General features: G+C 38.5%; 1 protein-coding gene across 4 annotated transcripts in view; it reads right to left on the bottom strand.

Moving 5' to 3' along the window:
- The window catches only part of LOC131245999 (uncharacterized), a 41,638-nt gene that overhangs the window by 14,779 nt on the left and 12,468 nt on the right, over positions 1 to 14,391 (bottom strand). For 3 of the 4 annotated variants that reach the window (XR_009171067.1, XM_058245843.1, XM_058245844.1), the window contains exons 2-8: positions 13,735 to 13,910; positions 13,306 to 13,471; positions 12,931 to 12,983; positions 3,501 to 3,644; positions 1,696 to 1,800; positions 679 to 804; positions 288 to 482 (exon numbers count right to left, since the gene is read on the bottom strand). Coding sequence is in view for 3 of the 4 variants with exons in the window: in XM_058245843.1 (XP_058101826.1) it covers positions 288 to 482; positions 679 to 804; positions 1,696 to 1,800; positions 3,501 to 3,644; positions 12,931 to 12,983; positions 13,306 to 13,471; positions 13,735 to 13,910 (965 nt within the window). In the remaining variant the exon portion in view is untranslated. The remainder of the gene's footprint in view (positions 1 to 287; positions 483 to 678; positions 805 to 1,695; positions 1,801 to 3,500; positions 3,645 to 12,930; positions 12,984 to 13,305; positions 13,472 to 13,734; positions 13,911 to 14,391) is intronic. The other variant, XM_058245845.1, reaches the window with a different exon arrangement.

The raw sequence follows: 14,391 nt of genomic DNA, 5'->3' as shown, positions 1-14,391 counted from the left end.
ATGATGAATATGCGTATGTACTTGCAGACACACTTGTCTATGGACAACCACCATGAACAGAACCACGTGCGCACGTAAACACATTTATAAAGGTATATAAAAGGTTAGTTAAAAAGGAAAAGAAGGAGAAAGACAGAAAGAAAGAAAGAAAGGAAAACTCCTTCAATAACAAAACTTTAAATTGTTCTGATGAAGCGGCATCCAATTCTATTTGCTGAGGACTTTTTACTGAAACAAAAGAGAAGGAAAAAGTTGACAAACAAGCTGCATATGATGTTAATTGTTACCATATCAAGAAGATGCTTCTTAGCCAGTTCTTGCCTCTCCACAAACCCAACACTATGCTGATCAGAACCTTGGGCTAGAAGAAGCAACTCATTTGGATTTTCACCAACCACCCACTCCATTGTTAGAACTCGCTTTCTGCTCAAATGTCTAAACACTTTTGGAACATGCATAAATGGAAACTGAGCATGAGTTTCCTGTACAAGAAAGTAGTGCAATAGCTAAGTGAAGAGAAATGTATACATAATGGAAATTAATTTAGATGCATAGTCGCTTGCTCATGTGCATCAACATAAAGTGGAAAGTGATTTGGGCCCAAAAAAACTTTATAGACTTTTAATAGTTAATAGCCCAAAAGAAATGAAATAGATAATAATTTCAAACAACAGGTACCAAGAACTCAGAAGCATTTGCAGCCTCTAAAGAGTAATCCAACTCCCCAACTAAGCCTTTCCCAAGCTCATCTGCATAAAGGCGAAGATCGTTCTTCCTTTTTGCAACTTTCTGCACGAGCTCCAGCTGCAGCAATTAAGAAATAACCTTAGAATAAACACCAGATATAAATACCAGTGAGTGAACTGACTCCTTGACAGACAAGCGAACAGCATTCCTTGTAGAAACTTGATGAAGAAGATGTAATTAACAAGATTCCTATTGACGCACTTTGGTCCAAATAGAAGTAGTCAAGGAAAGGTAGTCCAGGCAGCATGTGGGCATGAGATATCAAGTAGGTATTTCCGTCATGGGAAATTAAGACACTACGAAATAATAGGCAACTGCAAAATATCTGACACCATCAGCCATGAAAGGTGGATAGGAGGTTTTGGCTATCAATACACCATGAAAGTGGAGCCTATCCACCTTAAGAAATCCTCTGAATATGGAAATACACTGTCAGCAATCTATATTTCCATTTCAACTAAAGTATCATTTGAGTACCATTTCATCACAACAACAGAGCGTAAATGAATGAACAAGGGCATAAACTTCATTACACTGTCAATCAGTATATTGTGGTGAGAAGGCATCTGGAAGTAGGGTATTCGCCCTTAATAAAAATAAGGCAATGCATGCATTGAGAAATGCTATTCATTTGGTATTAAATTTTGATTCAGTAATGCATCATTACTAAGCAAAAGATCGAAACTTTCAACTAGAACATATTATTCCAGAAAACAAAACCAAGGAATGTCTTTGCTGCAGCGTTATGTTGCTAATGAGATTCATATAACAAGCATATGCATACACTAAGTGACATCACACTGTAGTTCTTATATAGGTATACAATTTATCAAAGCATTAAATAAATATGTACAGGTCACAGCGTTTATTTTAAAAAGGAAAAGAAAACAAATTTAAATACTAGAGAGTTTGAAGTTATAAAAGCTTAGAACAGGTTAATGATTGTACCCCAATGCGGAGGATATAGACATCTAGAGCAACTGCATGATGCAGGTTAGGCCGCTGAACTTTCACAGCAACAGTACAACCATCAGAAGTACACCCACGATAGACCTGCAATGCATATCACCAAAAACACTTAAATTCAAACATCAGAAATTGTATGTTGATGGATATGGAGTGGATGCTCAGAAAATATGCGGGGAACTCCAAAGCAATAAAGATACTCAAAACATATTAGGAATAACAAAATGCAATGGAAACTCAGAAAGAGGGGCCTAATTAAAGATAGCAGCAGCACTGTTAAGCTTCAAAGGCAGCAAACCTGTGACCTGAAAACTATAACCAGCATGACCAAATCCATCTTACATGGATATTAAGGGCCTGTCTGATTTCTATTTTACGAAGTAAATACAGTATAAATAGTCATCATTATTTACATTCGTATTTCCTTCTCTTATCCCAACATTGATGTTGACAGGTTAAAAATTCTGGCACAAAACAGAGGCGGGAAAATTTTGGGGCAAAAAAACTGTGGGGCCCACCATGATGTATAGATCATATCCATGTTGTCCATCCATTCCGCCAGCTCATTTTAGGGTATGAGCCCAAAAATGAGGCAGATTTCAAGTGAACAACACCAGATTAAAAAGTGGGAATTAAAATCTTACCATTAATAATTGCTTTGGGGCCATAGAAATTTTGGATCAAGCTGATTTTTTTGTTTTCCCTTTCTCCATGTCTGTATAATCTTATGAACAGGTCGGATGACAAATAAACATTAGTGTGGGCAGGCATTAACTTTCAACAGTTGAGTTCCATTATAACCACTGCTTCATGTGTTGTGGTCCATTGGAGTTGTGGATTTGCCTCATTTTTTTTTATTCATGCCCTAAAATGAGCTTGTGGAACAGATGGACAGCATCGATATAATATATTCATCACGGTGGGCCCCACATTTTTATGCATGTATAAATACATGAAATTCAATTAAAATTATCACAATTTTCAAGTAATTTCTCACAAAAACAAACAATTGTAAATGGTAATAATTACCCATTTACATTTCATTTACACGTAATTAGAAAAATCAAACAGGCCATAAATAAGCTATGGAAAAGGAGGAAGGAAATAAAGGCTGATATTTTTATGGTATTCAACAAGAGGGAAGAGAGGGGAGTATAGAAGAAGAAAATGAGAGAGCTTATGTCCCTCTCTCTATCAATTTATTTATAAAGATTAAGAAACAGTTACAGTAGATGAGGATAAATGCAATATTGATAAACCACAAGAGAGAAACATAAGTTTATAGTACTCCATAGGACTATGCATCTGAAAGTTTTTAAGAAGGCCAATCCAAACACTTTTTTTTTTTTTTTTTTCTGATTATCCTTTGGATATCCACTGTCAAAGAAAGATACTACGACAACGAGAATCAGAAAAACAGTCTTAAGTTTGTTATAAATACTATTACAGGAAAACCATAACCAAAACATATGAAGGCCAGAATATGCTAAAAATTAAATTCCTTGACATTTACAAGGCAGGGGATAATAAGGAAAGAAAGAGAGAAAGAAAAGAAATGGTCTCCAAGTTTTCCAATATGCAAAACCTTGTAAATAAAATGTTGATCAAAAAACGAGAATTTGCAAAGCATCACGTGGGCAAAACCAGTAACACTTCAAACAGAAGGAAGTTGAATAAATTCACAATGCAAAGACAAGAAAACCCGCTAAACATAACCTTCATCAACATGAACACCGCAATTAAGTAAATGAAACTGTAAGACACTGTCAAGTGTCAAGCATAATCACCTGGCCAAACGAAGCAGCAGCCACGGGTTTGTCGGAAATGAAGCTAAAGACTGTTTCTACGGGACAGCCCAATTCCTCCTCAATGATTTCCATAGCTGTGGCCCTAGGAAAGGGAGGGATTTGATCATGCAATTCAGATAGTACCTGCAATCATTACCCAAAGAACGCTACAAGTCAAGAGACTCAAGTCTCACAGATCCCAACAGAACATATTTCAAGACTCAGAACAAAAGATTAACCAGTATGAATCTGAAGTTCTTGGTGTTAGAATGGAGGAAGGGACAATTGAAAATATTGCTTCAAGCTTGGCATGCAAAGCAGGCTCTAGTCCATCTACATATTTGGGTTTGCCTCTATGTACTGGTAAAGCTTCCAAGAAACTTTGGATCCAGTCTTGCAGATAATCAAAAGAAGACTATCAGCATGGGAGAGTAAGTATTTGTGGTTTAGTGGAAAAGATTAAGGCCATTCTTGTGATTATACCTATTTACTTCATGTCCTTATTTCACTGCCTGGCAAATGTTGTGGAACGAATAGGAAAAAATCCTAAGGGACTTCTTGTGGCAAGGCATAGATGATAAAGGCAAGTACATCTGGTTGACTGGAAAGGGTTGTGTATTCCCAAAGGAGGTTTTAGCATTAAAAGGCTTAAGTTACTTGTTGGGGGTTGGGGGGGGGGGTAACTTGCAAGAGGAAACACGCCATATGGCGCTCCACCACCTTACGGAACATCTATGTACCCTACTGTGAATGATGTCCGTAAACCTCTAGTAATCATACACTCCAGCCATCCAAATCTCTCCACTATTAGTGGTCACCATCCTTCGGCAATTCCCATGCCACCCAATGTATGGATCATCTCATATCAAAACCATTGGATATCCATTAAGTGTAATTTAAAACAAATCAACAGTTGAAAATGAAAATGAAAATCAATGGTTGAAAAACTTCGGTTAACCAATTGAAAACCTTATAGGTGTCGGCTGGCCTTTTAAACACTTGATGGATCGTGCACACTTTAAAGACCCAGATGAAGAAGCCCAGCTACACCTACTTTTATTGGCTATGCAGAAGCCTCATAAGGAGAAACAAAGCATGATCAATCAGGGCCTCTCCATCCGCACATCCACAGGTCATGGGATTTGACGGAACTAGTGCAACCACAAGTTTATTCAAGTCTGGACACGATGGGTCTCCCAATCTTGATGTTTGTAAGCGATCAATGCCAATGCAAGTAACCAAAGGCCCAATCCAAGACCATCTATGGTTTACTTATACACTTATGTGGGGTAGAAAGAAGCAATCCGACACCAAGTCGGCCCTAATGGGTGGAGATTGTCCATACTGGCACCAAGTGAGTCCGCTCACATAAGATGACCATCTAATCATACCCAGTGTTCGTAATATCGATACTATCAACCGATATTATCATTATCGATGGCCGACGATACGAAACCCCTAAGATTTCCCTTAGAAATTAAAAAATAAAAAATAAAAAAAATCACGGAATCCTGTGTATCGTGCGATATATCGCACAAATATCATAAAATATTCTGCGATATTGCCGATATCGATGATATATCGGCATTTATCATGACTTTTCCCTTGATTGTATACACGATATCATCGGAATATCTTCATGTAACCACCTACGATTCCACAAATTCGAATATAATATATATATATATATATATATATATATATATATATATATATATTATAGGAAAAAATCTCTTACCTCAAATCTGCCTGAAGGGGTGGCCTTCGACTGGATTTGGTGGGCCAATCGTCGACAACGCCAGATAAGCCTAAAACCCCTTTTTTTCCCTTCCGGAGAGAATTGCTTTGAAAGAAGTTAGATTTCTGTCGAGATTTTTGGGATTTGGGTAGGGATTTTGAAAAAAGAAAGAAAGAAATTAGAGCGAAAATTTTGGGATTTTGAATGGATTCGAAATCGCAGCTTGCGCACTGCGCCTTTAACGGAGAAGATGAGGGTTTCTTCTTTGATTCGAGTCGCTCCTGGATTCGATGCGACTTCGGTTACATTTAAGACGGTGCAGCCCATACAGTGGGGCCCACCTTGATGTATATATTTTCTATCCATTCCGTCCATTTGTTTCGAGAGATCAATTTAAGTCATGGGACAAAGAACTATGCATACCCAAAGCTCAAGTGGACCCATAACAGAAAATAGTGGGAATTGAACGCCTACCATTAAAATCTTCCTGAGGGCCACAGAAGTTTTCGATCATTCTAATATTTGTGTTTTCCCATAGTTTATAACTTCATGAACTTATGAACAAGTTGGATGTCAAATAAACATTATGGTGGGTCCCACCATAAGTTTTAAATTTTCAATGGTGGGTGTCACTGTCCCCACCGTTTTCTGTAGTGGGGTCCACTTAAGCTTTGGATCGGCCTCGTTATTTGGATTATGCCTTAAAATGATCTCTCCAAATGGATGGATAGTGTGGATACAACACATACATCATAGTGGGGCCCACGGTCAGGGTCCTGCCCACTTTGTCAGCGCGGATTGGGGGAGTACCCAACTCGGGCACGATTTTTGTGGATTCCCGGATCTACACAGTTGATCCCTAACTGTATGGCCCATTGTAATGTTTGAGCCTTACATCCATATCGTCCATTCATTTTGAAACCTTATTTTAGGGCATGATCCCAAAAATGAAGCAGATCCGAATCTTAGATGGACCATAATATAGTTAACAGTGTGAATTGTCTGTCTACAATTGAAAATTTACTAGGGGCCACTGAAGTTTTCAATCAAGCTTATATTTGTTTTTTCCCTTCATCCAGATCTTCTTGACCTTATGAACAGGTTTGATCTCTACGAAGGTTTCAACGGTGGTCGTCACTATACCCACTGTTTTCTGTGGTGGGATCCACTTGAGCTTTGGATGGGCGTCATTCTTTGACTTGTAACCTAGAATGTTCTCTCCAAATGTATGGACGGTGTGGATACAACAAATACATCATGGTGAGGCCCACAGTTATGGTCCCTCCCACATTGTTGTTCCGCATGGATTGAGCACAGGACACGGATTTCCCGTGAAAAGCCTTTCACAGGAGGTTCCTACCCTATGATGCTAGGTGGGGCCCACCGTAGCGTTTGTGATGAATCCACATAGCCCATCTGTTTTTAGAATTCATTTTAGGACATGCGATAAAAAATGAAGTGTATCCAAAAGTCAAGTGGGCTGCTGCACAAGAGGAAACAGTGGGGATTCAGTGACCACCGTTTGAAACATTTGTATGGCCACGAAGTTTCATATCAGGCTATGTTTGTGGTGTTTTCACTTCATCCAAGTAGGAATGACCATATAAACGGTTTGGATGGCATATAAACATTAAGGTAGATCCTAAGAAGGTTTCAACGGTAGGAAACACCTTCCCCGATTTTTTACTCTTGTACAACCCACTTGATTTTTGGATCCACCTCATTTTTTGTCGCATGACCTAAAATGAGCTCACAAAATGGATGGACAGTTTGGATTTCTCACAAATATTGCGGTGGGCCCCACCTAGCATCTCAGCATAAGAACTTCCTGCTTTAATGGGAAATATACGTAAACACGCAACTTGGGTAGAAGTAGGACCCCACCAGCGATGTGGGTGAGGCCCTGACCGTAGGGCAAACCTCGATAGATGTATTATACATCCATGTTATCCATATGTTTTTCCATATTATTTTAGGATATGATACAAAAAATGAAGCCGATAAAAGTTTCAAGTAGACCACACCACTAGAAAAAGTGATCATTGAACTTCCACCATTAAAAGCTTTCTAGTGTCCACAATAATGTTTATTGAACATCCAACCTATTGATAAGCTCATACAGATCTAGATGGAAAGAAAATGCAATATCAACTTGATCTAAAACTTTTGTGGCCCATACGAGGTTTTCAATGGTCATTAACAACTATTTCCTATGGTGTGGTCCACCATTAAAAACTTCCCAAGGCCCACTGTTTCTTGTGGTGTGGTCCACCTGAGAATTGGATCTGCTTCATTTTTGGGCCCATGTCCTAAAATGAATTGGCAAGAAGGATGGACAGTGCAGATATATCACACACACATTGAGATGTGGCCCATATAATAATAATTGTGTCTAATGGTTTTATTTTAACAATTAAGTGTCCACTAATCAGGTATTAGAATTTTTTTGCCCTAATAATAATTATTTTTTCATACATGTCTTGATACATTTATAAATATTATGCATTTTATTTTAATATAGTTGCCCTAGTTCAATCGGAAATGCTTGGCTTAGGACCCTATACAAAGGAAACCTATTGTGTGCATTTTTATTTTTATTTTTTATTTTTTTTATTTTTTTTGTGATGTTATGATTTAAAAGTGTGTATTAAGATCTTTTTTGACAATCCCTAAAGTTTCATTGAAAAATTCAACCATTTTCCCAATGTTTCCCCATGTTTCCCGAAAAGTGCGATAAATTATGCGATACAAACGATATATCCCGTGCGATAACCAATACGTATTTGTATCCCAAGGGTGCGATACATATCGCGATACCAATATTTCGAACATTGATCATACCACAGGTATGCTCTAGAACCTGTATGGTCATGGCCAAGACAATGAGATACATGAATGCAACTCTCCCCTAGCTACCAAGCCGATGTGTTCATTCTTGAGTGCCCAAGAGCATCAAAGGCGATGCGCCTCTCAAAACCCCACACAAAACATGTTCCATAAGAATTAATTAACAATAATGAAATGTATCATGACATATAAACTGAGGTCCAATAACATTGGTTTTCTAGGGCACAACCCCAACAAAAACAACTTATTGAAATGATGATATCTACTAAATACAGTATGGCTATGAATGGGTGGAACATTCATATTAGACCTGCTAACAAAGTATCACGCTGTGGAGAGATTCAAAAGTTGGAGCCTCTGTTTAATGAAGGAATCAGAAACGAAGTCGGAAAGGGTGATAGAATTTGGTTTTGGAAAGATACTCGGCATGGTGAATATCCAATGATCCTATCAATTCCAAAATCTTTGGTTAGCAGTGCATAAAGGATGCGTCGTGAATCAATTGTTACTCTAGATTGTGCAAGCAACTCATGAAGAATGTCTAATTCAAGATACTTAGAAACAACAAGATTGAGTCTTATGCAAGCCTTCTATCTAAGCTAGAAGAGGTTTCCATTCCGTTAAATTAGTGATTGTAGAGTTTGGATATGGGACCATATTGGTTCTTTCTTGATGTGATTGTTTTACACCATGTTTGCGATGGGCCATGCGTTGCCCTTAACCATCTTGGAAGGCTAGTTGCCACCCTCAGGTTGTTGGCTTCTATTGGGCGGCAGCCGGCATGTTAAAACAAAATCCTTGCACTTGATAATCTTCACCATAGGCAGAGAATTATTAGAAACGGATGTGTCCATTACTTAAGGGAAAAAAAGAGACCATCAGCCATCTTCTCATCCATTGGCAGTTTTCCAAAGGGGTTTGGTGCTCAATCCTCAATCTTTTTAGAATTCAATGGGTGACGCCCAGTGTTCGAAATATCGGTATCGCGCTATGTATTGCACCCTTGGGATACAGATACATATCGGTTATCGCATGGGATATATTGTTTGTATCGGATAATTTATCGCACTTTTTGGGAAAAATTGGGAAACATTAGGAAAATGGTTGAATTTTTCAATGAAACTTCAGGGATTGTCCAAAAAGACCTTAATTTACACTTTTAAATCATAACATCTCAAAAAAGAAATGCAAATAATAGGGTTCTTTTGTATAGGGTCCTAAGCCATGCGTTGTCTAACTGAAGAATGCAACTATATTCAAATTGAATGCATAACATTAATAAATATATCAAGTCATGTGTGATCTGCACTGATGCATAGTAATGCATGAGATTTGCATTGTTCATAACAATAGAGTGAGCCCCGAAAGGTTTTCAATTGTAAGTTTCCATTCCCACTGTCTTGCTATAGTGGGGGCCATTTGAACTCCAAATCCACCTCATTACTCGGCCCTGGCCCATGTCCACATCCAGTGGACCTAATCAATGGTTGGATGTCAAACAGGCACCATGGTGGGCGTAAGGTGTTTAAACTCCACTTTTTCCAGTATTTGGGACCATGTTTCTTATAATGTGGTCCACTTGAAACCTCATTGGTGCACCATTGTTTGGGACCATACAAGGCAACATGCAAATAAACTTCATTGGTGGACCACTATTTCTTACAATGTGGTCCGCTTAAAACTTGTATCTGCTTCATTTTTTGGACCATGCCCTAAACTAATATGTAAAAATAGATGGACGACATGGATATGCAAAACATAGGGAAAACACAAATATCACGTTGATCCAAAACATTGGTGGCCCCTAAGAATTTTTCAACATTAGCCATTTAATTCACACTGTTTCATGTGGTGTGGTCCACTTGAGCTTTAGATATGCTTCATCTTTGGGGCCACCATCCAACTATTTTCAAAGCACATTTTAGGGCATGAACCGAACAATGAAGCATGCCCAAATCTTAGGTAGACCACACAAATATGATCCAAAGCTTTTTTGGCCCACAAGAAGTTTTTAATGGTCAATTACTACTGTTTCTTGTATTATGGTCCGTTTGAGATTTAGATCTGCTTCATTTTTTAGATCATACCCTAAAATAAGTTTTCAATGCAGATGCACGGTGTGGATATAGTCACATAGATCTAGGTGGGCCATGGGTCCCGCACACCTAGGTAGATCCAAGGTCTCACCTAATCAACTCCCACTTCCGACGGAGTTGGGTAGTATCCGCTCCGCGCATGCAACACGAAAGACTGCCAATGTGGGTGGGACCCTGACTATGGGCCCCACCATGATGTATGTGTTGTATCCACACCGTCCATCCATATGGAGACATTTTTTTAGGGCATGAGCCAAAGAATGAGACCGATCCAAAGCTCAAGTGGACCCCACCATAGAAAATAGTGTGGACAGTGACACCCACCGTTGAAACCTTCCTAAGGCCCACCATGATGTTTATTTGAGATCCAACATGTTCATAAGTTCAAACAGATATGGACAAAGGGAAAATGCAAATATCAGCTTGGTCGAAAACTTGTGGCCCCCTAGAATTTTTTTAATGATAAGCATTGAATCCCCACTGTTTTCTATGGTGGGGTCCACTTGAACTTTGGATTGGCTTCATTCTTTGGCTCATGCACTAAAATGATCTCTCAAAATGGATGGACGGTGTGGATATAACATATACACCATGGTAGGGCCCACATAAACATGGTTTTATTATTTTTAAGGAAGAGTGCCTCCTTGGCCTAACCCAATACAATGCGCCACTTATGGTGGGGGCCACCTTGATAATTTATTGCATATCCAAGCCGTTCATATGTTTTTACAAATCATTTTAGGACATGAACCAAAAATGAAGTAGGTTCAAATATCAGGGGGACCAAACCATAGGAAATAGTGATGATGGCTCATTAAAACTTGCGAATGGCTCATAAAAGTTTTGGATCCACCTAATCTTTGTTATTTTCCCTTCATCCACGTTTTTGTAACCTTATCAACAGGTTGGATGACAAATAAACATTACAGTGGGCCTTAGCAAGTTTTTAATGGTGGAGGATCAAATACCATTCTTTCTCAGAGTATGGTCCACGTAAGATTTGGATCTAATTCATTTTTTGGATAATGCCATAGAATGACCTAACAAAACGTATGGACAGAATGGATATACAATACATACATAAATGTGGGCCACACTGTCAGGGTCGCACTGTATTTGGTGCAACCAAGTCGCACCAAATACAATCCTTTAATTAAGGCAGAGAGCGAGAGAGTTCTTCGAAGCTCTCGTTGTCTTCTCCGTTAAAGCCGTGAATGCGCAAGCCCTCATGCCTGACTTCTAAATTTGTTAAAATCCCAAAAATCTCTCCTTAATTTCATCTTTTTTTCAAAATCCAACCCAAATCCCCATAAACCTCGGCGGAAATCTGGTTTCCTTTCGAAGCAATCCTCTTTGAAGAAAAAAAAAAAAGAAAAAAAAGAAGGGGAGTTTTAGGTTTTCTTACATGATCTGGCACTTTCGATCGTGATTGGCCCACCAAATCCATGTAGATCTTGAGTAACAAGGGAGATTTTTTCCTATATATATTTTTTATTTTCTTTGAATTTCTAGAATGGTAGAGAGGATTGTCACCTATGTCGCCGAAGATATCAAACGATATCTGTTTTTTTTTTTTTTTGGTACTCCTAGGCAGTTTTGTATCGCTGGACCGTGATACCGATAATATCGGCCGATAGTATCGATATTGCGAACACTGGTGAAACCAGAGATAGTTGCAAATCTTTTGGAAGCCTCGAAAATATGGTCTAAACAGATTTAAGGGTGTTTGTGTCATGTACCTATCTAAAGGTTGGTGGGCTGTTTGGAAAGAAAGGAACGATTGGTGTTTCAGTGACAAAGCCACCTCGGCGGAGTCCACAACGTTTAGGGCGATCCAATTACTGGTCGAATGGGCTTCTTTCTCTTCAAAGGTTGTAGATCGCAATTTTGATATCCTAGTTGTTTAGCAGTTCTGCCATCTCAGCAGTGCTGCGTTCCTTTTTTGTTTTTGTTTTCTCTTTTTTCTTCCTCTTGTATCTCCCTTTCTTTTTGTTTTAATATAATCCCCTGAGTTATCTCTCAAAAAAAAAAAAGGTTGGATGGAGGTAATTGAGGAAAGTGCTATTCCAAGGCCACAAAATGATTGGCAACCTATGCCTAATGATACGTGGAAGTTGAACTTTGACAGAAGCTTGAAAGGGAACCGAGGTCCAGCTGGATAGGGGGAATCATTCAGAATAACCTGGCCGAGGTTCAAGATCCATCTGTTGGGTTCATTGGCACCATTGGCTCCAATGAAGTAGAGGAGAGTCATGCATGCTCTCTGGATTGGCATGAAAGAGTTGGTTCATCAGCATGCTCCCCCTTCAATTGTTGCAGGTCGCTCATGTAAATAGAGGCCAAAGTTGCCACCAATGATCTAGCTAGGGAAGGAAGTGAGATTCAGAATCTTGTAATTTGGGACTCTATTCTCCTTTTGTAATGCTTTCTATTCTTCTTTTAATAAAATCTTCTACTCATCAAATAATAATAATAATAATAATAAAAATATATTACTCAGGTATCTTGTGGGAATTTTTTGTGATTCTTATTGTATATTCAGTTCATTATCAAGATGGTAAAACCCGAAAGAACTGCTAACCACATTCCAGTGATGATCAACAGATAAATGCCAAGGAACACAAATTGAAAGTTCAAAAGTATTGACATGCTTCATAATAAATTCACAGCCACACATGCATGTGTGCACATATGCACCAAAATGATAACAATTAAAGGAGAATTAGGGTTCTAGAAAAGTTCATCTAACCTTGGAAATCTCTGAACCAATTATATCAGGCCTTGTGGAAAGGGACTGACCAACTGCATTAGCAAGCAAAGGCATGTAACTAGCTTATTTGGTAATCTCGTGACTGCATGAAAAGAAAAGCGCAAAACGTAAAACTTTGAAAGTTTTATGGAAATAAATAACAGTTCAAAAGGAAAAGGTGAAACAAACAAAGCATTAAGTAATGCTGTTGTGTAATTGTAAGCAAAATTTACAGTTAAGCTGCAATCTTAGTAAAGAGTCAAGCCCGCCTCTCAATTGGATGGTGCTCTTCGCAGAAACTTCAAATCCACAGATTTGGTCCCAGCTAACCTACCAAAACGGGCTACATTTCCAATTAGACTGTACATATCTCACCTTTGATAAAGGTCGGACCAAGGTTCAGCATTGTTTCTTTTAGCAACTGCCCGATATAGTAATCTGAGCTTTTCCTTTCATCATCCCTGCCCATGCCGAATCCATTGAACTTGAAAATTTCTGAGGTTCGCATTTTGATTGTTGCAGATGCGAATGATGAAAATACCTTCAGATAGACCAAATTATCAGTCCACAATATCAATGCAGTCCCAAATGCCTATCAATAGTTCACTCCAATTTATCAGTAACAACAATCTTTTCTAGAAAATTTGATAAAATCAACATCTTCAGTCATGGCATGAAGAACAGACCACCTCAGAATATCAACAGCTACTAAAAACTGGTCTACAAAAATAAAGGTCACTTCAAATACATGGAAACTTGTCATTCAAATATGCTAACAATAATCTCATGGATCATTTGAAATACCTCGAGAACCCGAAAGGCCACAACATGGGGCCTGCAACTGAAATAATCTACAACTTTCTGTGGATCATAAACCTCGGGAAGGGGCTTGGACCAAATCTTCGAGGCAAAGTAGAAATAGATAGCATAGTCCTTTAAAGCCTTGAGATCAGCCATAAACAAGTCTGTACCAGATAGCCCTGTCAAAAGAACACACTCCAAATCAATCATAGGGACTAGGGAGATTTCTTTTTCCTTTTTTTTCGGGTGGGGTGGGGGGTCGTCAAGGGTGTCTACTATATATTGAATAATATGCGCTCCTTTTGTCAATGGTTACTATTAAAAGTAGAAATAAAAATAAAAACTCAATCAAGCACTCAAAAATCTTGCCAAGTTGTTGGAACTCAGTCAAGATCTTAAATCAATACTCGGAAACTCGAAAGGTCAAACAAAGGTATAAGCTTCTTAAACTGGAAACCTCAATCAAGTACTTGAGTGAGTGTCGGATTAATTAAGGTCCAAGTAAAGTTTCTTGAGTTTTTAAATCTGGCATGTGTAGTTTTCTCTATTAATATCTCTCACTCGTTGGCAGGTGCATCATATATTTTTTTTAAGATTGAAATTTATTAAGGGAGTAGAAGCAACCCAAGGAACCAAATAAATAAATAAATAAAAAGGGAA

Source organism: Magnolia sinica, chromosome 5 (genome assembly GCF_029962835.1).
Source record: "Magnolia sinica isolate HGM2019 chromosome 5, MsV1, whole genome shotgun sequence".
Classification (NCBI taxonomy): domain Eukaryota; kingdom Viridiplantae; phylum Streptophyta; class Magnoliopsida; order Magnoliales; family Magnoliaceae; genus Magnolia; species Magnolia sinica.
Note: the sequence above shows the minus strand (reverse complement) of the source record. Positions and strands in the feature narration are given on the sequence as shown.